Below are 26,580 nucleotides of genomic sequence, written 5' to 3'. Positions count from 1 at the left end.
AAATAACTCCCTCAAAGAAATACAGGAGAACATCAGTCAACAGGTAAGAGCCCTTAAAGAGGAAACACAAAAATCCTTTAAAGAAATACAGGAGATCATGGGTCAACAGGCAGAAGCCCTTAAAGAAGAAACACAAAAATCCCTTAAAGAATTACAGGAAAACACAAACAATCAAGTGAAGGAACTGAACAAAACCATCCAGGATCTAAAAGTGGAAGTAGAAACAATAAAGAAATTACAAAGTGAGACATCTCTGGAGATAGAAAACCTTGGAAAGAATTCAGGAGTCATAGATGCAAGCATCAACAACAGAATACAAGAGATAGAAGAAAGAATCTCAGGTGCTGAAGATACCATAGAAAACATTGACTCAACAGTCAAAGAAAATATAAAATTCATAAAGCTGGAACATCCATGAACTCCAGGACACAATGAGAAGACCAAACCTAAGGATTATAGGTATAGATCAGAGCAAGGATTTATGTCTTAAAGGCCTAGTAAATATCTTCAACAAAATTGTAGATGAAAACTTCCCTAACCTAGAGAAACAGATGCCCATGAACATACAAGAAGCCTTCAGAACTCCAAACAGACTAGACCAGAACAGAAAGTCCTCCCGGCACATAATAATCAAAACACCAAATTCATTAAACAAAGAATAGTAAAAGCAGTAAGGGGAAAAGGGCAAGTAACTTATAAAGGAAGACCTATCAGAATCACACCAGACTTCTCATCAGACACGATGAAAGCTAGAAGATCCTGGGCAGACCTCATACAGACCCTAAGAGAACACAAATGCCAGCCCAGGCTACTATACCCAGCAAAACTCTCAATCATCATAGATGGAGAAACCAAGATATGCCATGATAAAACCAAATTTACACAATATCTGTCCACAAATCCAGCCCTACAAAGGATAATTGATGGAAAATGCCAACACAAGGAGGGAAACTATACCCTAGAAAAAGCAAGAAAATAATCTTCTTCCAACAAACTCAAAAGAAGATACCCACACAAACATAAAAATAACATCAAAAATAACAGGAAGCAACAATCACTTTTTCCTAATATCTCTTAACAACAATGGACTCAACTCCCCAATAAAAAGACATAGACTAAGGAAATATTTCTCATGTAAATGTTCAATTTTATCAGAAAATGTTTATAATTCCCCTTTTAATTAATTTAGTAATTTTTATGTCTACCATTTTATCTGCTTTATTTTTCATGATAATCTTCAATTTTAATATGTATTGCTATATACTTCCTCTATTTTATCAGAAATGTTTTTAATGTAAATCTTTGATTTTATCACAAATGTTTCTAATTCCACCTTCAATTAATCTAGAGTTTTTATATCTACTATTTTATATGTAAAATTTTCCATGAAATAGTCAATTTTAATGTTTGTCTATTTATTTCTTGGATTTTGCCAGAAATATTTTCCATGTAAAACTTCAGTGTTATCTAAAAATGTGTATAATCCTACCTTCATTCAACTTAGGATTATCTTTATGCCTATCATTTTATCTATATAATTTCCATGATAATCTTTAATTTTAACATGTTTTTTCTATATATTTCTTCAATTTTATCAGAAATATTTTCCATGTAAATCTTCAAGTTTATCAGAAAATGTTTATAATTCCACTTTCAATCAACTTAGGAATATTTTTATACCTACCATTATTATATCTATATAAAATTTTCCATGATAATCTTCAATTCTAACATGTTTTTCTACATTTTTCTACAATTTTATCAAAAATATTTTCCATGTAAATCTTTAATTCTATCATAAAATGTTTCTATCCCATATTTCAATTAATTTAGCAATGTTTTACATGTCTACTACTTTACTCTTTAATTTTCCATGAAAATTGTCAATTTTAACGTTTTTATCTCAAATATTTTCCATGTAAATCTTTAATTTTATCGTAAAGTGTTTTTATTTCCCTTTACTTCCCTTTTCAACAAATTTTTAAAAATTTAAAAAATTTAAAAACTTTTATTTACCTTTACTTCCCTTTTCAATAAATTTTTAAAAATTTAAAAATTTAAAAAATAAGGTGACTTATAAGAGAACAACAAAGACTGAGACCGAATGTTTTGCTTGATATTTATAATTATTGTATCAATTTTGAAGAAGATGACCCTATAAGTTACTTTTTTTCTGAGATGAATTCTTTTCAAAATCATCACAGCCAATCTTACTCTCACCTAAAGTCTGTGCCACCCTCCAAGCAGAACCATTGTTCACTGAAACAGTTGATGAATGACTTCATGGATAGACCATCTTAATACACACACCATTTCTTAAATGAATGTAACCTGTTCCCTGTGGGCTGAGAATGATGACAATCACTCAAGTTAAACAGCTTTGACCATAACTGGAAATCTATATCTGAATAATTGTGCCTACAATCCATTTCTTGGTGCAGCAGAACTGTCAACTCTTAGCTTAGCTACTATGGAGGTAAAATCCTTTGGTGATGTGAGAGACATTGAAGTACAGCCTTATCACAATGAACGCCAATGTCTAAAAACTGCTCTTATTTTGGGTTTGTATTACAGTTAGAGCCAAGATTTTAAACTCTACTAAAAACAAAACAAAAAACAAACAGAAAGACTTTATCTTTTTATGTTCATTTAATAGCATGTTTATCATTTTTATAGTTGGTATAAAATATATACTGTGTTGAATATAATACAAATAAAAATTATATATATATGTATATATATATATATATATATATATATATATATGCTTCAAAATACAGACCAGCCCTGGAAAAGCAGATAAAACTCACTCCCACCCTCATTACAGAGACTGGGGGGCACTGGGGATAAACCCCTCTTTCCAGGATCCCATCTCTTGTTTTCTTGTTAACACCAGAAAAGGAGCTCCCTCCTTAGGATCTAAAGTACAGCATAAAGTGGCAGTGCCTTTTTGAGACCTTCAAAGCAAAGCTACTTCCTCTCTCTGGTCAAAAGAATCAAACCTGAGCTCTATCTATGACCCTAAGTGGAGACTTCACAGTAACGTACCCAAAACATCACATACTCTGCTCTCAGGTTAGGGATTACAGGGGGCCTGGGAATCACTGAGTAGGGAGGCTGGCTCACCTCAGGACGTGCTAAGGGAGGGGAGGACTAATCGTCCTCTGAATGTGGTGGTCGTGTTCTTACCACTCCAGAAGCTTCTCCTTCAGGGATGCTTGAGGTACTCCCATGAAGCACTTCAGCAGAGCCCGTCGGCTTTTCCGGATTCTAACTTTGCCTTTTCCTCCCTTCAGATACTGGCCAAAAGCCTACACGGGTGTCTCTGGCCCTCTCTGCTTTCTCTTCCTCTGAAGGCCTCGCCCTTCCACCATGCAGGTGCTTGCTGACCTCAACTGCATTTTCTATTCCTCTGCTCCATCTCTCTCTTCCCCACAGTTGTCAAGATTTACAGCTTGCCTGCCCTGTTGCCTCTCTCTCACACGCTAATAAAATCATTCTTAGGCTTCTTTCTTTTGTTGTTGTTTTTTTTTAACTTTCTTTTTTAGAGTTTTTTTTTAAACGTTCTTTCTTAGAGGTTTCTAAGAGGTTTCCTTAGCAACACTGCTTTCCAGGGCTGTCCAGGTTACAGAAACCTCAGACACGCACTTAGGAAAAGAACAGATAACTCCGGTTTAAAATGATGGTGTCATGAATGTCAAAGGGACAAAACATTTTGAGAATGAAGGAACGGAAAAGAGGGCCATAATATAAGGAGTTGCCCAGTGAGGATAAAAGCTGAAAGTATTTCTGGGGATCTGCAGATGGTCTTTGGTGCCATGAGCCACGAACAGTTTTAGGGGCCCAGTAAAGAGAAAAGCAAGACTGCATCACTAAATGAACGAGAGGCAAAATATTGGGACAAAATATTATTTTACTCTGGGGAAAGTGACTTTTGATTAAGATGATTATAAGGAGTGTCAGTCAGAAGCAAGTTTAACAGAGGCTGAGGAAATTGTTCTGTTGAATCATTTAAGAAGGTGTGAGATTGTCTGAAGTAGCTTAGGGTTCTTTTCCTGCTTGGTTAGAGCCTCCTCAGTTCTAACTGTACACATCTATATGATTCACATCAGAAGGAAAGGAGACATCAAGTAAGATTAAAGGCTGAAAAATCCCCCTCTGTTATGCAGAGTGACTTTGTTTGTTTGTTGCGTGTTTTGGGTTTAGTTTTAGTTTTTTTAAGACAGGGTTTCTCTGTGGCTTTCCTGGAACTTGCTATGTAAACCATGCTGGCCTTGAACTCAGAGAGATCCAACTGCCTCTGCCTCCTGAGCTGGGATTTAAAAAGGCGTGTGCCACCCACACATGTCTTTTATGTGAGTGCTGAGACCAGGACTCAGGTCCACAGGCTTGCACAGTTTACAACTGACCATCTCCCAGTCCCCTGGATGGAATTTTGAGACCTGGTCGCATTTTATAGCCCAGAGTATAGGCTTTGGTGCATTTCCCAGCATCTCAAGTGCTAGAATGACAGGTCTTTACCAGTATGACAAACTATCTCTTACCTCTTAATGAGCAGCACATTGTTTATGGAGGTGGTTTGGAGAGCTACGGTTTTCTCATGGGTTCCTGATATTCACAGCTCCATGAAATTCAATTTTAGGGGAGTTTTTGCTCCTGGAATCACTCAAATTTACTCAGTCTGAGTCTATGTCTTCAAACCCTGTCAATCTAGCTATTGTATGTTTAAAGACCAAATTGGAAATACCAGTAACCACGGAAGGTTATAAATACAAAGAGTCAGAAGGTGAGCTCTTTTCCATTCTGCTGTTCTATGCAACTGAAGTTTCTATATGTTTATGTGTATGTTAAAACAGTAGGCATACTGGGCTTCAGTGTGTATAGTAAGAGAAAACATTAGGGTCATATGTGAACTATCTCACTGATTTTAAATAAATTTCAGATTCAGTCTCTTTTTCCAATTGTTAAAGATTAATTTATTTTTTGTTTATTTATATGTATGTGTCTATGCGAGTGTATGCCACCTGTGTGCAGGTGCCTACAGAGCCAAAAGAGGGCACCAGATCACATGCAAGTGGAGTCACAGGCATTTGTGAGTTCCCCAACCTGGGTGCTGGGAACTGAACTCCTATTCAGAAGCAGTAAGTATTCTGAATTGCTGAGGCCCAGATTTCTTCTTTTCAAATTCTTAATTGTATGAAAATCAAGGACACACATGATGAATTTTCTGATGAATGGGGACATTGTCAAGTACAGAGATATTTAAAATAATCCACACTATTGGATACGGTTGTGATTGCAGATTCACCAAGTTTTTCGTAAGATTGAAGGTTTTCCTAATCACCTGTGAGCCTGTTGCTCATGTAAAAGAAAGTGTGAAACCAAAAGCTTAGAAAATGTTTTTTTTTTTTTTCTGGGGCTGAAGAGATGGCTCAGTGGTTAAGAGCACCGACTGCTGTTACAGAGGTCCTGAGTTCGATTCCTAGCAACCACATGGTGGCTCACAACCATCTGTAATGAGATCCGATGCCCTCTTCTGGTGTGTCTGAAGAGAGTGACAGTGAATTCATATACATAATATAAATAAATACATCTTTTCAAAATTGGTTTTTCAGTAAATGGACAAATGGGCTGCACTGACATTTAAACCCTGATACTTGATGGAGACTTGTTTTGATAAAGTCATTGACACATCTGTAAAACTTGGGGCTTAAAGACAGAAAGGCCGAGGGTCTGGGGAGACTGTCCAGTGATTAAGAGCTCTTGCAGAGGTCATGGGATTCCATTCCCAGAGGGCCGCTCACAACCTTCTGTAACTCCAGCTCCAGGGAATCTGACGTCCTTTTCTGGCCTCTGTGGGCACTGTATGCATATGGTGCACATACAAATATACATGCAGGCAAGCACATACATACATACATGACATTTTAAAAATAAGTCAATGAATTACACACATGGAAGACCAGTTTATTGCAAAAATATATGTAGATATTAATAATTCCCTTTTTCAAAACTATGTTATATATTTTAGGAATATTACCTCTTGTTCCCTTTTGTGATATGATTTCATTTTATTCTCCCCTCATATTTTTACAGATATAATTACACATGTATACATCAACTGAAAGTTTTCAATCGTTGTATTTCTTTTTTGGTCACTATTTCTTGTTTTATTTCATGCTAATACTAAAAAAACTCTGTGTCATATAGAAGAGGTAAGGTTTTAAAAACTGGATCTTACCATTTGGTTATGTAAAATCGTTTTCTTTTTCCAGCATTGGGGACTGAATCTATGGCATGAGCACTCTACCACTGAGCTATTCTCCTTAGACCTCCTCTTAAGACAGAGTCAAAGTTGCCCAGGTTGGCCTTGAACTTCAAACCTCATCCTCAGCCTCCTGAGTTGGGTGCCTCACCAAGGAAGCTTGCTGGGGTGAGCAGGACATCCCTGTGTGGTCTCTCCACGGGCTTAGCTTGACAAACGGTCCAAATACTCAACCTAACAGGCAGAATAAGGATACTCTGGGAGGAGCCACCAAACAGTCCCTAGACCATGTGGCTCAGACATGAGCAGCAGCTGGCGCCATAGAAAGATACGGCCCTACTGCCACAGCTGTATCCCAGGAGGCTTCCTTAGTCCCTGCTCCAGGCCCTGACCAGGGCCCCTCATGGACTCTGTCTAGCTGGATGTCAATCAAGTAAAGAGGCCTGGCTCTCATGTAAGGGTTGGCTCCTTGTGACACAGGGCACAGAATAGGAAGACTGTGGGGCATGGGCAGTGGTCACCAGTAGGAGAGTGAGATGTCTGTTGATCCATGGTCAAGAGGAGCGTGTGTGCCTGGTCAGGAGTTAGTTCTTTAAAAAGTCTACTCACGTTATGACCACACTAATTACTTTTATTGCTGTGATCACCTGACTAGAAGCAACTTCAGGGTAGAAGGACTGATCTGGGGGTCATGGTTTGAGGAAACAGTTCATCACAGGAGGGAAGGCAGGGTGCTGAAATCGGCTTGAGACTGTGCTGACAGGAGGGTCAGGCTGTTTGCTGACAGCTCTGGGGTGGGACAGGAAGCAGGGTTGGGCTATAAACTTCAAGCTCATCCCCGACTCAGGGACCCATTTCTTCCGACGAGGACACCCTTCCTAAAGGCTCTTCAGTGTCCTCAAACAGCAGCATTACCTGGGGACAAAGTTTTCAAAGCACAAACCAGTTGGAAACTTTTTACGTTTAAACCATAACTTAATTTTTTTTTCTCCATGACAAAGGGAAATATGGTACTATTTGGGCTCAAATGCGAAGATACGTGTATCAAAATGTATATACGCTCTCTGAAGTCTGGTATTTCTTATTAGACATTCTAGAAAGAGTTGAAAGACATAGTTTACATCGTGTGACTTTTTGTAGTACTGAATTTAACACAATTATATACATTTGCTTTTTAAAGACTCTCCTTAGAATAGCATATATATTTCACTTTCTTCTCTAGTAGTGGGATTTTTTTTGTTATAGAATATGCTGTTCCGAAACACGTTTTCACATTTGTTTGAGTACTTAGACATGGTTGGAAGAGTTGCCATGTAGTTACCCCTTCCTTTCCTTTCCCTTTCCCTTTCCTTTCTTTTCCTCCCAAAACAGAGTTTCTCTGTGCAGCTCTGGCTATCCTGGAACTCACTCTGTAGACTAGTATGGCCTCAAACTCAGAAATCCACCTGCCTCTGCCTCCCAAGTGCTGGGATTAAAGGCGTGCACCACCACTGCCTGGCTTATGTAGCTTATTTTTAAGAAATGAGTATAGCCAGGCAGTGGTGGCGCACACCTTTAATCCCAGCACTTGGGAGGCAGAGGCAGAGGCAGGCGGATTTCTGAGTTCGAGGCCAGCCTGGTCTACAGAGTGAGTTCCAGGACAGCCAGGGCTACACAGAGAAACCCTGTCTCGAAAAACCAAAAAAAAAAAAAAAAAAAAAAAAAAAAAAAAAAAAAGAGAAATGAGTACAAACTGTAGTCAGTGTGGCATACCCCAAAAAAGCAGTGTTCATATTCCTTTTTATGCACAAAAAAGGACACAAAAGTATACAAAGGTCCACAAATCATGGAAACCAAATACTAACTAGGTCGAGAAATATGCTGTCGCTGAGGCCAGGCTGTGGCCAGAGAGAAAGGAAACGGGATTGCTTTGTCAGACTCTACTGCCGCAGACACACTGCCATGCTCAGATCTCCTTATCAGAGTAGAACTGGGCTCTGCTCTGTGCTCTGGTGGCTTGGAGATTGGAGTGGTCAGCATGAAGAGGTCAAGGAAGGTCCATCTTGAATCAGCCTCAGCTCTTATTCAAACTTACCAATTTTACAAATATAGAGAATCTTAGAGCTAAAGGAAATTAGTTTTCTTCCTTTTTGCTTCTTGCCTTTACCCTCCCTACACGCGCGCACATGCGCACACCCTAAGACATAGGACGACACCAACAAGAGGCTGAAGGTGCTGCTTATGAAGAATTCCCTTTTTACTCTGCTGTATGGAGGTTCAAGGGATCGTCCTGCTTCCATAGGACCAGAGAATGTAACATGTGCATGTAGAGCCTAACAAATGGAAGAAGTGACCTCAGGACACCCCTGGTCACCTGCGCTAGGCCTTTTCTGGCCTGGAGATCCTTTCCTTAGCTGAAGATACTTCCCATGCCAATTTCTACAGCTAAGTGCATTGTGATAAGTTTAGTAGATGGCATCTAAACAAACAGACTTCAATCCCCTTTCTGATGCTCAAGGGTCAAACTGTGCCAACCAGGGACAGAGCAACAAGTAATACCAACCACAACTTAACACACCAGCATGAGGGTCAGTTATCTCAGTGAAGAAAGCTCTCCTACCAGTCTTATCTTAAAGCTGTGTAGTTTTTCTTCATACTCACCAACCGCTGGTTGCACTTTCAGACAGAGGTGTTAGGCTGCTTGGTCTTTGTGGCCAGTACTTAGCATACTTAAAGGTGTTGAAACAGACAACCGTTGGGGAGATGCATTGAAACACAAGTGTGCTTCTGAGCATCTCTGAACTTCTTCTGAGCTTCTCTGAACTTCTCCTGAGCTTGGTTTGCTGGTCTGAAGTATAAGCCAAAAGCTGCATGAGACCATGGGTGTGAGCAGCCATGTGTGATTCCTTAGTGTGAAGACCATGTTCATGGCATTTTGAAAATTGTGTCATTACATATGATAGTGTTGTCACTAATAATAATGTTACTAGGAACAGGACAAGAAGAAATAGCTACTCAGATGAAGAGATTTTTCAAAATTTAAGGTATGGAAGAATACACAAAGATTAAGTATGCTCCTTTGCCTGATCAACCTGCCTCACTAGAGACAACCAGTCTCTCTCTCAATCTCTCTCTCTCTCTCTCTCTCTCTCTCTCTCTCTCTCTCTCTCTCTCTCTCTCTCTCTTCCCCCTCCCCCATCTCATATACACACACACTTTAAGAAAATAAAAGTATGATAGCATGCTACCCATAACTTTCCCTAACCAAAAAAAGGTGTACTGGACACTGCTTCACATTATCCTTGTAAAGGATTAAAATTTCAAGGCACATAACTAACAGCAATTTGAAAGATAAAATGATACTGACAGCTCCATTTCAATGACAGTGGAGAGGTTGAAATACTTAGGAATTAATTTAATAAGAAAGATAAAAAAGTATAGGAGGAAAATCTTAATGTACTCCTAAACGTTACCTAAGTAGGCCGCGGGAAATAGAGAGGTTCCTCTTAGTCTCTGATATAACTGAGCATCACAGTTCCTGGAAATTAACTTAGAAACTTAATTCAGTTCCAAGAAAGCACCAACAAACATCTTAGTTACTTATTTTGAAACAGTCTTGCTATACTGGCCCCGAGCTGACCATCTATTTGTCTCAGCCTCCTTCAGGCTGGGGTTAAAGGTGTGTTCTCCCATGCCCACCTCTAAAACTCTCCCATTAGACTAGATATGTTGCTATAAAAGATCACACAGGAATTCAACCAGCAGGAATAGCTAGGAAAACACAAAAGGTGCAAAGCGGAGAGAGCTCACTGCTCCTACCATAACTATTGCAAAGTGTGTGAATGTCTCTGTAACGGAAACAATACAAACCGTGTGTAAAGGAGGTGGGTGGAATAGGACATTGCTTGGAGACATGGGCACAAGCGCCTATGGAAAGACAGCATATGGTAATGGTGGTATCTACATCTTTGAGGCACAAATGGGCTTCTTTTATAGTGCCGAATAATAGTTTGTCATCTGGAAGCATCACCTTGCTTTTTGAGACAGGGTCTCATTTCACAACCCAACTACCCTCTCACAAGAGCCTGTCAAGTGCTAAGGTTGCACTCTGCCTACAGTCCTGGCTGTGGTTGACTTTAAATCTCTAATTTTAGAGGTCATGAATCTGAGTGATTTACACGTTAATCTTTGGGCCAGGTGTCTGCTCAACTCTGCCTATGCTACTTTCTCTCTCCTCAGCTGGGGATAAAGGAGTTTGAAATCCAGACAAAGGCCAGTCTTTGTTAGAGACAGCCTCCTATCTTCTTGGTTTGCTGGCTTTCCAAAAACAATCTTTATTCTTGCTTCAATAATTTGTCCGTGAGTAACTGGCCTTTTCGAATGGCACACAGTCAAACCCACTCGGCAACACAAAAAAAGTGTGTGCAGGGTTTTACACGGATCTACATTTTGAACTCCTATGGAGTTGACACTGTTGGCACAAGTATGGTTATTTTTGTAAGAATAGGCCAAGCCGCCTTTAGTATAGTACTTATTAGTTGGTGGTGATAATGAAACTGTTAAAACCCATGCACATATAGAGGGAGGAAGACAGCCCTGGTGGTATCTACAATGAACCTATGGCTTCATATAGATACATACAAAGGATGTGGGTGTGTGTAAGAAGACTATGTATGCACTGGATGCAGATCATGGCTCCACTCCACTGTGAGTAGAATCTAGTTTATTCAGAGCCAAGCAGACTTGTCCATGGCTCAGGAACACTGATTCTACATGTCCCACATTAGAAGAGGTCACAGGATGAAAGAAAACCTAAGTCAAGGCATTTGCCAATTATATCGATGTAGACAGCAGGTAGGTGGACTACAGCCCAGCAGAGAAATCTCTTCTGTCGGTTTCACACGTAGTCTTGTAGCATTCTTAGCTTAGGTTAGGGTTATTGGAAGCTAAGGGTCTGCTAAATGAATAAGTTTCAGACCCAGAGGTTGGTAATACATGCTTATTATGGCCACTGAAGGTAGCCCAAGATGATTTTAGCTCCTGACTAGAAACAGTGCCTCTCTCCAAAACTACAAAGTTCTAATTAATTTGTTGCAAGAGCTTCAACAGGGTTGTGTTTCTTCAGGAACTTCAGTGTAGTGTGTACGTCTGTACATGTGTCTAGTTGCTGTCGACAATCTACTGAGCACCAAGAGGCAACGACTGTGCAAGAACAACAGACACAGCTCGGCACAGTTTTGGTTTCTGAAGGAGGACTTCCAGCCAGGCAGACCAGAATTCCTTAGCAGAAATATCCAGTTCCACAGCAGAGGAGGGGAAATGCACACTGTACCTCTCTGTTTGAGGTACCAGGAAGCATCCACATCATGTACTCCTGTATGAAGCTGTTGCCTGAGTCAAATCTGAAAGAAACATCGAAGGAACACCGGTAGAGAGATTTTTAAGTGATAGTATGCATGCCATAGGTTTTCAGGCTTAGATGAAAATCAGACTCTTCCACCTGCACACTCCCAGGGCACCACCAGGCTATGTACTCAGCTGGAAATGCAGGGCAGGGAAGTCTTGGTGTGGGCTTAGTTCCAGGAGCAGTAACCACAGGAGGCTGTTTGATGTTTATCAAGGGCAGGGAAAGCCTGGGGAAGTGGCATGTGACTGTAATCCCAGTTCTGTCAGTGGAAGAGGAAGAGGCAGGAGGGCAGAGAGCTGGAGGAGGTTGTCCTGGGCTACATAGTAAACACCTGCTTAAAAACAAAAGGAGAGGAATACAGAAAACAATTGTGGAGTATTAGAACACGCAGAGAGCACAGCAGGTGTTCCCGCCCTGTCCTACACTACCCTCAACACAAAGGAGCACAAACAGCTCTTTGGGTTATCAAAGATGACCAGATATCATCTTTGGGTTTTGAAATGCCAAAATTTAAAACTTTCTGGCTATATTTTACTAAGGATAAGAAGTAGTTATCTACTTCAAAAAAAAAAAAACTTTTATGTTAAGAGAGAAACATATATTCAAAGACTTTTTTAAAAAAGGAAAACTTTTTTTTACTCTCACACAAATGCAGAAATGAATACGTCATGCGATTTCATCTAACTTATTAATGAAGAAACCGATAAGAAATTAAAACGGATCTAAGGAACAATACAAGAAATGCCCATCAGTCAACTGCATGGACATCAGTTGAGTACATCAGCAGTAATTATTTTTCAAGGCTATCATTCATCCACAGCTCTAAAGCTGTAAAGTAACTCCCACGGACCTGGCCTCAGCCAGAGAGGGTGTGTTCTCCAGGCAGTGCAGATTTTTTTTTCCCTCCACCTAACAGTTATCACATATCTCTAGACATTGAGTAAGCAAGTCTTAGGTGGGCATACCCCGAACGTCTTGAACTTCACCATTTCATTTCAATTTTTGTGCAGACAGAATGTGTTTGGCCCACCGATGATGGGAAGGAAGTGGCTTCACGGCTACACACTTCATAAATGAATCTGAAACACCATCTGCACAGCTCTCTTTTCTCTTCTCTCATCTGTTACGGTCCAAACCATTACATGCTTTCTGCTGGGGATAAAGGGGGGCGCTAATTATAGTGCTTAGCTGCCAAGATAAAGGTTGTGAAACAGCTTTGGCACTTGTGGCTAGGAAAAATAACCAGCCTCTAAGCCTCGGAAGCACCAGTAGAGTTTGCCGGGGCGCTCAGTGCGGCTCCTCCCCCGACCCCTCCGGGAGGCGGAGGCCCTGGACGCCAGTCCTCCCCGGCCCTCCCCAGCCCTCCCCGGCCCTCCCCGGCCCGCCCAGGTGAATGCAATCTTGCTGGAGCCCGGCGGCTTAGTTCCCGATTCTGTCTGGGGTGCGGGCAGCTAGGGCGCCGCAGGCTGCTAAGGATGGGCAAGCTGAGCGGATGCACCGGCGGGAATCGGCCTGGAGGTCCCGGGCCGCAGCTGCCACTGTTGCTGCTGCTACTGCCGCCGCTGCTGCTGCTGTCGCCGGCCCCGGTCTCCGGGACCGCCCGGCCGCCCCATGTGGTCTTCGTGCTGGCGGACGATCTGGGCTGGAACGACCTGGGTTTCCACGGCTCGGTCATCCGCACGCCGCACCTGGATGCGCTGGCGGCCGGCGGCGTGGTCCTGGACAACTACTACGTGCAGCCGCTGTGCACGCCCTCGCGGAGCCAGCTGCTCACCGGCCGCTATCAGGTACCAGGCGGCCTCCCGGCCCGCGTGACCCCGCTAGCTGGCACCGGCGGCTCAGCCCGACCGCGCTCGCCGCCCCTGGCTTCCCCAGGCTGCTGCCTAGGGTAGCCACTGCGCATGCCTGGCTTCCTCCTGGTGCGGAAGGCTAGAGTGGCTTTCGTTTTCTCAAGGTCGGAGTAGACCGGGGTTGTGGGAACTCGCCCCAAAGAGGAGAGAGGAGGTCCTGAGAAGGAAGGACGGAGAAGAAAAGGGAGGCCCAAGGAGCTCCAGAGGGGCATCAAAGTGAGAGGCCGCACTGGGATGGACCCTGGTGACTGACGTGTCACCGACCTACTTAATGCTGTGTAGATGGGAGTTTCAGAGATTAATTTAGAAACACTAAAAAAAAAAAAAAAAAAAAATTTGGGATTGTTGGCAAGAAGAGCATCACCAGAAATGCCTTCAGTGCGTGAGCCTGGGGTGGGGGTGGGGTATGTGACAGATTCTAACCTTTTCTCTCAGCCCCCAGCCTGAGGTGAGGCGATGGGCGCCCCAGGCTCCTAGATCTTTCCTTTAATAAGTTACCCTCTTGCCTAGAACTGTGCGTATGCCACCAGCTTGGAAAACCCAGCACCACCCTCCCTCCAGATCCTCCACTGTGCACGGCCAACAATGGAAGTCATTTCCAGGTTCTCCATACCCCTACAATGGGGATAGTGAGGGGTGCTGACATTTATTTATTTCTTCCACATTTGAGGGTGAATCTACCCACATGCGTATTTCACTGTCTCTTTAGAAAAGTATCTGCAATTAATGTATTTACCCATAGAGTATGCATATGTTAGATGACTGGGAACAGTAAGAACATATTTCGTAGTGATTTTATTGTGTTAAAACTTAAGAGAAAAATAGTTATCTTGCACGCCCTTACAGGTGAGGAGGTAGCTAGCCTAAATTGGATGTTAGTGGAAAGAGTCACACGGCTATACATTGTAATTCTTAGTTTCCTGCATTCATTAGTTACCTCAGACCTATGAAATTAGGCCTCCCTCATTCCAAGTTTGATGGGTTTTTAAAACCCTGATGTGATTATGAACAACTTAAATTTAATAATTTTTAGTGGTTGCTATTGGGTACTGGTATTCTCTCTCTGTCATGGCTGTCTGTCTGTCTGTCTATTATCTATGTGCCTATCTCTATGCACACACACACACACACACAGACACAAAAAGATTTAGACAACATGGTGTTAGTGTGGCTCTTGATACGAATCAGCCAAAGACGTCAGATAGCAGATACTCAAGGAAACATGAATTAGCAGTAAACCTAAGTCAGACATAGTCCACTGTATAATGGATTATAAGCCTACTGCTTATTCAGCAAGCATTTTGAACTTACTCCTGCATATGTGTTTACATAACCTTTCAGATCAAACCTCATGTTCTAAGCCTGAGATAAAGGTGCCAACAGTGGTTCAAAGACTGAAGGGAGAAGATAATATTTTTCTGAGAGACTCAGAAATATCTATAGCCAGGGTTTACTGTGGAGCTAAAGTACAGTCTGCGTTCCCATCAGCAGTGAGGGTTCTCCAGGGAATTTGCCAGGCTGCGTAGCTTAATCAGTAATCCCCAGGCCAGAGTGAGTGTGCCCCAGCACATGACTCCCCAGGAGTCAGGTAAGGTGGTTCTGCATTTGCTCTGAAGATCGAGAACTGAGCTCACATTGCAAAATGGTGGAGGGGTTGTTCATTTATGCAACATCCTCCTAACAGACATGGAGGGAAAAGCAATTACTGCACATCAAACCTCACTTACAGGACTGATTGCTTTAACTCCTCATGTGCGGCACACACCAAGTGCTTGAAAATATTTGAGTATTGGGAGTAAACCTGTGCTTTAATAAGTAAAGGAAAAAGAGAAGTTGTGTGCTTCCAAACCACCCAGGTGTCTCAGAGGAGCTGACTCCAACATAATCTGCCTCAGATGTCATGAGATCCTGTTAAAGATTACCTTGGTTTAGTGATATGCTTTTACTGTAGTCTGACAACAATTGTTGCTTTCAAATACAATATGTCGGTACATTCTCAGTATATTTCTCATATGCTTCAAAAGCTAATTAAAACAGAATGATTTTTATACTTAAATAATTTAGAACTGATGATATTTCCATGTTTAGAATTATTGTAAGAGCTAAAAGGAAATATTTGGTAGCACTTGGGAGGCAGAAGCAGGTGGATCTGTGTGCATTCAAGGCCAGCCTGGTCTACAGAGTTCCAAGACAGCCAGAGCTACACACAGAGAAACCCTGTCTTGAAATATACCATATTCTGTATCTTCCAAATAATTATTTTCTCACATAGCAACTAACTTTATATTTCTTGGAGACATAGTGATTTAGTAGTGGAGATAGTTCTGAAACAATCCAAATATTTTTCTCTGTAATATCAGTGTTGTTCTTTGAAACTGACTTCTAGGTTTTATTTTTTTAAAGAAGTACTTTTTTTTTTTTTGGATATGAGTACACTGTAGCTGTTTTCAGACACCAGAAGAAAGTATTGGATCCCATTACAGATGGTTGTGAGCCATCATGTGGCTGCTGGGAATTGAACTCAGGACCTCTGGAAGAGCAGTCAGTGCTCTTAACCACTGAGCCATCTCCCCAGCCCCTGACTTCTAGTTCTCCCGTTATGATGTTATATTTATACTAAAGAGCAGGGGTTTTACGGTTTTAAAAGTTATGTTGTATTAGCACTGTTTTATAACAAGGGCTTGTAAGCTGAGGCTGGAAGAAGGTAAGATATGGTGGATGGAAACGCCTTCGGTGGCAAAGCACTGCCTCACCAGCATGAGGACCTGACTCGGATCCCTAGAACCCACAGAGAAGGTCTGACTGGTGCCACATGTCTTGATCATAGCACTGGCAAGATAGGAGCTGGGTCCTTGGAAGCCCACCAGCCAGCTAGACTTCTCTCTCTATGGCAGAGCTTCAAACCAATGAGAGACCCTGTCTCAAAACCAAACAGTGAAAGGTGCTCTAGGGCTGACACCTTAGGTCGTCCTCTGGCCTCCACAGTGGGTGCTGTGCATGTACCTACCTGCACCCACATTTCATACACACACACATACATACACACACACACACACATATACACACACATACATATACACACACACATACACACATAAACACACACATACACAGATAAACACACACACATACACACATACACAAACACACACAAACACACACACATACACACATAAACACACATACACACATATACACATACATATACATATACACACATATACATATACACACATATACACACACATACATATACACACAGACATACACACACACATATATATATATACACACACACATATACACACACACATATATATATATATATAAACACACACACACACACATTCACACAGAAGAAATGTGCCCTAGGCCATAGGGCTAAGAAATGATGGATTGCTTATGAACCAGGCAGTGCGCTCAGAATCAGTATTTATAGCAACTATATCCTGTTTCCTCCTTAGAAGTAGTAAAAACAAAACCTACCCAAACAAAAAAGAAGTAGTAAAAACATCAGCAGTGCACCTTCATACTTAATATCATTATTTTTAACATTTGAGTTACTCATAAATATCTCTATCTGAAAAATGAATCTATCATTTTTTCGATTAAAAATTACCTGAGTTAAGTACAAAATGGGAGTCTGGCTCCTGGGCTAGGGAAGTGGAGAAGCTGATGGGATAGTAAGCACGTATTCATCTCTTTCAGCACTCGATTGTGGGCGTGATGTGATTGACTTTCTTAAGTGCCTGCCCTGACTTCCCTCTTATGATGGACTGTAACTTGGAATTTCAACCTAAAATAACCCTTTCTCCCTAAGTTACTTCTTTAAATCAGAGCATTTGCCATCACAGCAACAGAATTAAAACTAAGATGTTAGTCACACTAATGCTTAGAGAACCCCTGTAAAAGTGACTTAGTTGCCCAAAGTAACTGTGGTATAGGAAGCTTACTGCCTCAGTCCTCAGTAATGTAGACGCAGTCCTGGAAGCTTCTAGACTCTGTACAATCTTATCCAGGTCTAGAATGTTTTCAGCCTCCCAGAGTTACTGCTGAAGAAGCTCACCCTTTCTTGGTCTTTCTGAATCCTGGATACCTGATTCAACTCAGCTTTTCTTGTTCAAATCTCCTCTTCACACTGACTGATTCAGCCTGGCCTCTGGCTTCCCTCAGCTTCTCCTGAATTGCTCTGCTTGACCTCAGACTAACTCAGGCAATCTGTTCTAATGTTCTGGCTCCTTCTCATTCTCTGGCTCGTTCTCTCTTTACCTGTGTCTAGCATGGTTTATCTTCAACCCATCTCTCTATAACTGTCCCTGTAAAACTACCGTCTCTTTCTCTCTCTCTAAAAGAATTATTTATTTCATGTATGTGAGTACACTGTTGCTGTCTTCAGACATATCAGAAGAGGGCATCAGATCTTATTACAGATGACTGTGCGCCACCATGTGGTTGCTGGGAATTGAACTCAGGACCTCTAGAAGAACAGTCAGTGCTCTTAACTGACACACCTGCACCACCATAGTACCGACTATCAGGTGTAGCCTGGAGGATTAACAGAAAACACAGACACAGGTCATTCTGTAAGGAGAATGCCAAAGCTTTACTGAGGGACCAGCAATATATACTCGAGTCCGGGTGAAAAACAACAGGAGAAAACAATCATAGCCATAGGTCAGGCACCTGGGAAGTCCCTACCACACCGGGCAGGAAAACAGGAATCAAGCTGAGCTGTAGGAGGTTCTGCTCTCAGGAAGCCTGTGCAAACAGCTCAGCTGGGGGCATTGAGCTAAGTTCACTGATGCCCAACAGGTCCCCTTTTGTATTTTACAAAAAGGAATAGCGTCTGTCTTAGGCCTGTCTTGGTCTTCAGTCCAACTCCCATTACCCGTCTCTGGGAATCTCTGTCAGTCCCGGAGTCCCTGTCTTAGGTTGGTATGGACTACAAAGGGGTTGCCCATCATAAACTATTCTCGATCCAGGCTGAGCCAGATTTGAGCAGATGGATTATCCTGTGCCAAAGACATAAGCACTTGTCTAGTTGCTGCTCTGGACGGGTTTTGTTGTTTGCACATACGGTTCAGCAGGAACAATCCCTATGCGGCAGCTCCACAAGCCGAAAGCCCCAGTGCCATGGACCCAGCCCATTCTTTAATCAGGGGTGGCAATAATGCCAACGTCTCTCTTGTGGTGATACAAGGTGACAGGGAGTCTTCCTTCATCATTTAGAGGTATAGGCACAATTCCAGGAATTCTCATGACCACGGCAGCATCATACACAATCTGCTAGAATAATCTAATTTCTCGTCTTCTTCCTGTTTATTAGAGACTTTCCAAACTACAGAAAAGAGTGGGGCTAAAACACATGGTTTATTATTTAAGGAAACATCGCAAAGCATAAGACAGGAACCAAAAAATGAAATTCTGACTAACTCCTATTACTATTTGTTTGTTTGTTTGTTTGTTTGTTTTTTTGGAGACAGGGTTTCTCTGTGTAGCCCTGGCTGTCCTGGAACTCAGTCTGTAGACCAGGCTGGCCTCGAACTCAGAAATCCACCTGCCTCTGCCTCCCAGAGTGCTGGGATTACAGGCGTGCGCCACCACCGCCCGGCTTCCTATTACTATTTTTAATAAAATAAACTATTCTCTAATGTAAAATGTAAGGTAATATTTCTCCGTTCTACTTCTAATTTAGCTGTAGCCTTCCCAGGAGTTCTATTAGTAGAGAACTGGCCACACAGTACTACTTATCCCCACTGGCGTCAGGACTGGTGGGTTTTCCACAAAGCTCCAGTAAGTTTCTGTCTGTATCAGTACCCACAATGACAGGACACACATAACGCTCAAGAACCCAGATAGGTATTTCTGCATCTTTAGGGGAAACTTAAGAATTAGAAGGGGAAAATTCAAAAGAATAAACATGTAATCCAATTGTATGAGCTTCTCTCCCATAGAAGAGCTATTTATAAATACAGTAGATGTATTCTTTGTGGTATGCATGTATAAATCTATAGGAATTATAAAAGCATGCATGGAAGCAAATTTTAACAGCTTGTCTTTTGGATAACAATTATCAATTTTGCCTAAAAGGCTTGCCATGTAATAGGCCAAGTATCAATACTCTGTAATGACCAATTTGATAGCTGATTGAAACAAGGAACAAATGTTTCATTAGGTTCTTAAGACATTCTTTTCAAAATACTTTCATGATTCTCTCCAACAATACTTTATCAACACACCAACAGCTTTAGAGTAGGATGTTAAAACTTTACTTGGAAATGAAAAGGGTGACTCTACATTAATGCTCCCTTTGCCAAGGAATGGCTGTGAACACATAAACAACTGATCACAGTAGCCTCTACTATCTGTAAAGTTATTTGTCTTTTGTCAGTTAATTTGCATCCACCTTGAGAACAGAGGTTTAAGTCCTCCTGTGGCAAGCTTAGAGCAATGTCTTACCCAATAATGTTTTACAATTATCAGGATACAAAGCAGAAAACAACCTTCTGAATCCATAATCATTTTGTATGAAATAGGCAGGCGATTTTAATGCCTTCATAAATTCTCCATAGCCTTATTAACCTTTCATAGGTCTTAAGTTTGAACTGTATTTTGAACCACACCTGGATAGATCTGTCAATAATGCTGTTTTGTTTTGTTTTGTTTTAGGCTTGAAACTTCCTAGATGTGATTTGCAAGACAAAAGCAATACCTCACAAGCCTCCACTGAGGCAGCTCTGAGCTTTTCATTTACTCAAATGTAAATTATTTTCTAATCTGAGCCTATTGCCCAAAGCCAGGCCCAACACCCACCTGTCCTGTAGGGCAGTAGCCTGCAACCAGACCCCATTGTATGAGGGTCGAGTAACAAAAGGAACCTGTAATTTGGGGGTTCCCAGAAAAATTCTACTAGCTGTTTTTAGTAGTTTTATCTACATATTTTTGAAACAGTTTAAAAGGAGCCTGTTTGGTACCAAATAAATTCTCACTGAGATCTCCTTTTCAATCTTGGGGGTTAAATTTTGCTTCTCCCACTGTATCCAATAAAGCTTGTGAAAAAGTGGCAGCAGGCCTATACTGGCCACAGCTGATTTTAACTTTTATCATTCTTGAAATCATCTTAATTACAAAATATGGGTGAGTTAAGAATCGTGAGCCTTTAATCAGACAGCAAACTGTAGTCGATGGTACACTGGCAGTTGCTAACTGTAATTCTTAAGTTTCTCTTGCAATATTAGAGCATAACTACAACTTTGGAAAGCAAAACCCAATTTTAAATGATCTGTTCTCTTTAAAATCAATGGTAAACACATTACTTTTACATTACAAAGCTTGTCTGAAAATTCTTATGTTTGAATGCATGACAGTGCAACTTATTAAAGAGACATTGTTTTAAATCTTATCCCTTATAAGTCTAATTTCTAGGATAAGAATTACATAAGATATTATTCCATGATAAATAAATAAATAAATAATAAGCTATTTAGAAGTATCTTTAGAGGCCTATTTTTTTCCTGGGTTGGGTCATGCCACGTGTTGTTGACTAAAATTATGCCAACCCTGAGTTATCAGTTTTAAACTAGCTTTTCGTTACCAATGTAATAATTTTTAATCATGTCCACATGCAAAACATATTTATACCTTTAAGGCCAGTCAGAAACAAAAATGAAGCGACTACACAAATCTTATAAATTTAAATCAAACAATTCTTTTTTTTCTAGCTGTAATTTCAAGAGAATAAAGCACTTTGAACCCAATAATCACAATTGCAGGGATTTCTCTAGGAGAAATAACCATCAGCTCACTTGCCCTAGAATTTGAGAGCTGCTGGCCCTTTTAAAAGCAGCTTTTCTCCAGCTGTGCTTGACTCCTAGCTGAATGTGGGGCAGCTTAAATCAGCCTCTGCTGTGCAAACTGAGACTGCATCAAGAGATGGACCACCAGCAGATAAAGTTTTTACCATTTTTTTCTTTTCAGCATGAGACATAGAACAACAATCAAACAACAAAACAAAGACATAAAAATTGGCACGTGGACAAATTAGTGCACCAAAGACAAACAATACATAGAGAGGGAAGAATATTTGTTGTAACCAGTACTAAGAATATCTCCAGTAGGATCCATAGAGGAGACAGAACATCTCCATGTTTCCCCATGTCCTTAGGAGAGTTCTGAAATACATTTTCCTTCTCTCTCTTTCTCTCTCATGTTTCTAAAGTCCGTTTTTTGTTTTGTTTTTTACTCTTTTTATTTTATGTCCTATTCCTCTCGCCTGATGCAGTTCTAGACTGCTGACAGTTTGACTAATTCCCTATCCCAGTTCACTGTCACACCATTGCTGATCTCAGTGTCGGGCCTACGCTGATTCAGTCTATCCTGTATCCCTTTTGCACCCCTGCAACAACTGTTGGGTTCCATAGCTGCCTGCAGCTATTACGAAGTGGGTTTCTGGAACAGAAGCTGAGGGATGGATAGGGAAGGGGGGAAAAGAAGAATGGCTAAGACAATATTCACTGATCAAAGCCGGAAACTTTAATGGTGCCAGACCTTTTAACAGTTTGGGCAAACCCTTCCTCCCAGGCTCAGGGCTGAGTTCCGGTGGAAGTTGTCTAGCTTCTCTTGGAGGTCCTCATCTTGACTGCTCCAGCAGCTGGGTGGGTCACCTACTTAATTCAGGAATTCCTAGACCTGGTGGAACAATGAACTTAACCTTTACTTTGAGCACTCCACCCTAGGTGGAGCAGGATCCTGGCTATCTGGGAGATGTTAACCTTGACCATAGTCAAGTACACTCTTAGCACTCCACCTAAGGATAAAAATTCCTGCTTTAACCTACTTCCCAATTATGTCTTAATGGCAGATTCCTGCCCCAAGCCAGGGATTAACCTTGACCAAAGTCAAACTCCGACCAAGTGCATGACTGCCCCAATATTGGCTCTGTACAAACAACAGCCTACAAAAGATGACATTTATAGCACTAACATAAATGCTGCATGTTGCTTACCGTGCAGGATACATAACTTTTTTCGTTCCTGTGGCGCTCCACCCAAGACCTCAGTTGGTCTCTCCATTTCCAAGCTTCAATTTCAGGCACCAATCTGTAGCTGCCATTTCACTTTTCTCCTGGCACCTTATTTTCTTCAATGCGTTCCTCTCTCTTTGCCAGCGGGCCTTTTTGGACTGATCCCGTCAGGTGCTCCCCTCTTTCCCGATCTTGGTGGACCCTCCATTGGACGGTGCCCGCGCCACCGCGGTACCAAGTATTGGGCGTAGGCCTGGGGGATTGACAGATGACACAGACTCGGGTCATTCTGTAAGGAGAATGCCGAAGCTTTACTGAGGGACCAGCAACTTATACTAGAGTCGGTGAAAAACAACAGGAAAAAACAATCATAGCCATAGGTCAGGCTCCTGGGAAGCCCCTACCACACAGGGGCTTCAAGCTAATGTTCCGCTCTCAGGAAGCCTGTGCAAACAGCTCAGCTGGGGGTGTGGGGCTAAGCTGAATGGTGCCCAGCGCTTAACCACTGAGCCATCTCTTCACCTCGTAGTTAATGGTAAATACAAGAATTAGAATCCAGTCTCTCACTAGTGTTCTCCCTGTGACCTTCATTACCTTTAAAACCAGCCTATATGCTTTATTTTTAAGTAGAAAACATATATGGTGTAAAAAACCTGAATCTGGAAAGGGGGGGTTAGTTTTGTCTGTAGTGTAGTCCCTGATAAGTTGTCCCTGTTCCAGTAAAATCTTCCCACCCAGATTCAGGCAAGAAACTCTGATTAAACTCAGTGGGGTGCACACAAAAAGGAAGTCCTGAGTGTGGGGCGGGGCGGGGGGAGGAGGGGGGCGGGACTGACTGAGAAGGGCGCCAGTGGGAGACGGGATGGGGGCATGGCAAGGCATGGAAACAGTTAATATCTGTTATGTAAATATATGAAACTGTTGAATAAAAAATGCAAAACCTTCAAAGCTTGCACACGGGCTTACATTGAAAATGTCCCTCTACTCTAAGCCGAGTCCCCAGAGTCTTAGACATTTGGCCCCTGTGTTTATGGGGAAATATACAGAGAAGTGTGGAGCTGTGAATGGCAGGCTCTCCAGGTGCCTCGTGCCTCACATGCAAACGCATGTGTAGATATCCCGTTACTGTTATCTGAGTGGTAATAATCTCTTCACACATTTGTACCTATGTTTAATTTTGCTAAGCACTTGACAGCATCACGTATTGTATATAAGTAGCACTCTTATTTATGGCTGCACATTATTTTGTTACCTGGATGTAACATTTTTAACCAGTTACATAATAATGGATATAAATATGATTTCCAGCCTTTTCTATCAAAGATGAAATCAGCATCTTGTATTCATGTCTTTTTGCTCGTTTGAAACACATTTGTAGAAAAGCTTCTCAAAAAAATCAATTTTGGGGGTTTAAATGTAGCTATCATCTGTAATTTTGATGATGGTTATAAATTTGAACATTAAAACAAAATCTAAAAAATTTTAACACATTTTAGTTATGTGTTTGTGCATGCACATGAGTGCAATGCCTGAGAAGGCCACAAGAGGGCACTAGATCCCCAGGAACTGTAGTTACAGAAGGTCGTGAGCTGATGTGTGTTCTGGGATCCAAACCCAGGCTCTCTCCAAGAGCAACCCGTGCTCTTAACCACTGGGGATTCTCTTTGGCCCCCTTTGCCTAAATCTAATCACATTATCTGTCTTTTTAATGTTGGTTCTTGTTCCTCATGTGTTTTGGATAGTGAACCTTAATCAGATGGTCGTTTGTTACTATCTTGATAGTGTCCTTTGATATGCAACAAGCTTTTGATTTTGATGTAATAGAATTAATTTGTTTGGTGGCTTATGGTTTCAGTATAACAAATAAATACCAGTGTCTAATATTACATGCATTAGTCTCTATATTTTCTTCTGGAAGTTATATAGCTTTTATCCTTCCACTGAATTCCGTCCTGACTCTGAGCTAGTCTGCACGCCACTAAGGTGTGGAGACGTGTGGACAGTCCAGTGCAGCTTGTAGATGGATGTTCCCTCCTCCTCTGTCTCTCCACCCACAGTCCTGTCAGTCCACTGACTGTGGACTCTCAGCTTTCTTCCATCAATCATCATGGTTTTCTTGACGCTGGATGTCTTGATCACCATAGCTCTATACTAGGTTCCGGAATAAGGGAGTGCAAATTTTGTCCCCCTTATTTTCCCTGAACGACTCTTTCAATGATTGTGAACTCCCCTCATTTCTATATGGATTTTAGGATCAACTTGTCTACTTCAGGGGCAGGGAGAGACACAGATTTTTGACAGAGACTGTACTGATTGGTAGAACCACTTGAAAGTATTCCAGCCTTAACAAGTGGAATCTTCCAACCCTGGGGCTGAGCCTTCTTCCTGACATCTCGGGGAGTATTTAATGCCTTTCTACAGCAGTTGGTGGTTTTCAAGATACAGATTTTGTAGTTTTTGGTTGAAATTTATTTCTACATAGTTCATTTTTTATGCCATTGTGATTGGAATTGCTTTCTTAATTTCATTTCCAGATGTTTAAGTGCTATTGTATAGAAATACAAGTGATATGTACACATCGGCTATTCTTGTGGGATTTGGTGTGTGTGTGTGTGTGTGTATGTGTGCATCTGTGTATATGTATGTGTGTATATATGTGTGTATATGTGTGAGACTGTGTATATATGTATGTGGGTTTGTGTGTGTGTGTGTATTTATATGTGTATATGTCTGTGTGTGTCTCTGTGTGTATGTGCTATGTATGTTTGTGTATGAGTCTGTGTGTATATGTATGTATGTATGTATGTATGCATGTGTGTGTCAATGTATGATGTGTATGTCTGTGTATGTACATATGTGTGTGTGTATGTGTGGTGCGAATATAAGTCTGTGTGTATATGTATGTGTGTGTCAGTGTATGATATGCATGTCTGTGTGTATGTGCATATGTGTATGTGTGCATGTATGTGGTGTGTGTATGTGTCTCTGTGTGTATGTGCATATGTGTGTGTGTGGTGTATGTGATCTTAAAGTTTCCTGGATTAGCACTTTTCTTGCTTGCTTCTTTTGTAGTATTTCCTTCCCTCATTGATCAGGCTAGAAGCTTTGGTGTATGTTGAGTGGACGCTTGTCTTGTTCAAGCGTGTGCGACTGTTGGGGTCTCCAGGTGCGTTAGTCTGGCTGAGGTGAGGTCAGGAGTGACTGAGAGGGAGTGACACAGCACGCATAAACGAAGAAGGAAGGAGGGGAATTAAGGGGCATGACAATAAGGGCTGAAAATAAAGTGGGTGAAGTAGTGGGGACGCCGAGGATGTCCCCAAGGAGGCAAGATTGACAGAGGCCTCAATGTCACAGTCAAGGTCCTGCAAAGAGTCTAACAAACCACGGGAGGAACAAGAGAACAGAGCCCCCGAGGCTGGATTCAGCTTGTCCTGGGACTGAGAAGGCGGTGGTGGGTGGGAACTGGGGGGGGGGGGGGAATGGAGGACCACAAGCGTGCCAGGGCACAGAGGACGGCTGCGGCTCCCCGGGCCTAATGCTTCCTCTTCAAGGTGAAAATGTCAAGCCTTCAGCTCTGGCTGTTGCTATTTGCATAGTCATGTTACGCTTGAGATATTATATCCTAAAGAATGCATCCACTTTAACCCTGTTTTACACTGAGTGTACTTCAAGGAGCTATAATCAACTTCCATGTGGCGTCTTTTGTCTCGCTGTGTAGCCTTGGCTGGCCTGGAACTTATTATGTATCCCTGGCTGGCCTTGAACTCACAGATCTGGGGCCTCTGTGTTCGGAGTGCTGGGATTAAAGACTGTACTGTCATGCCCAGCTCGGTATTCTTATTTTAAAAATTATGACTAGGAAATGGGTCCAGAAGTTCCTAATATAAAGCCTGTCTTTCCTGCCCCCCACTTCTGCTAGGCAATACCTCTTCATTAGTTTTTTGGTGGTGCCATAAGGAATATTATTTTATATTCATCTGTGCTTGGTTCAAACTTTTCATCTTAATAGAATTTCTCTACTGTTTTAGTTCAAACAAATAACTGGAAAATAGTAAAT

At 41.7% G+C, this 26,580-nt stretch overlaps 1 protein-coding gene across 1 annotated transcript in view; it reads left to right on the top strand.

The window, feature by feature from the left end:
- The first annotated feature begins 13,006 nt into the window (after positions 1-13,006).
- Arsb (arylsulfatase B) overlaps positions 13,007-26,580 on the top strand; it is a 161,904-nt gene continuing 148,330 nt past the window's right edge. The window contains exon 1 of the mRNA XM_052159435.1: positions 13,007-13,438. Coding sequence (XP_052015395.1) covers positions 13,127-13,438 — 312 coding nt within the window. The 5' untranslated portion in view covers positions 13,007-13,126. The remainder of the gene's footprint in view (positions 13,439-26,580) is intronic.

The sequence above is a fragment of the Apodemus sylvaticus genome, chromosome 16, assembly GCF_947179515.1.
Source record: "Apodemus sylvaticus chromosome 16, mApoSyl1.1, whole genome shotgun sequence".
NCBI lineage: Eukaryota > Metazoa > Chordata > Mammalia > Rodentia > Muridae > Apodemus > Apodemus sylvaticus.
This window is presented reverse-complemented; position numbering and strand designations above follow the sequence as displayed.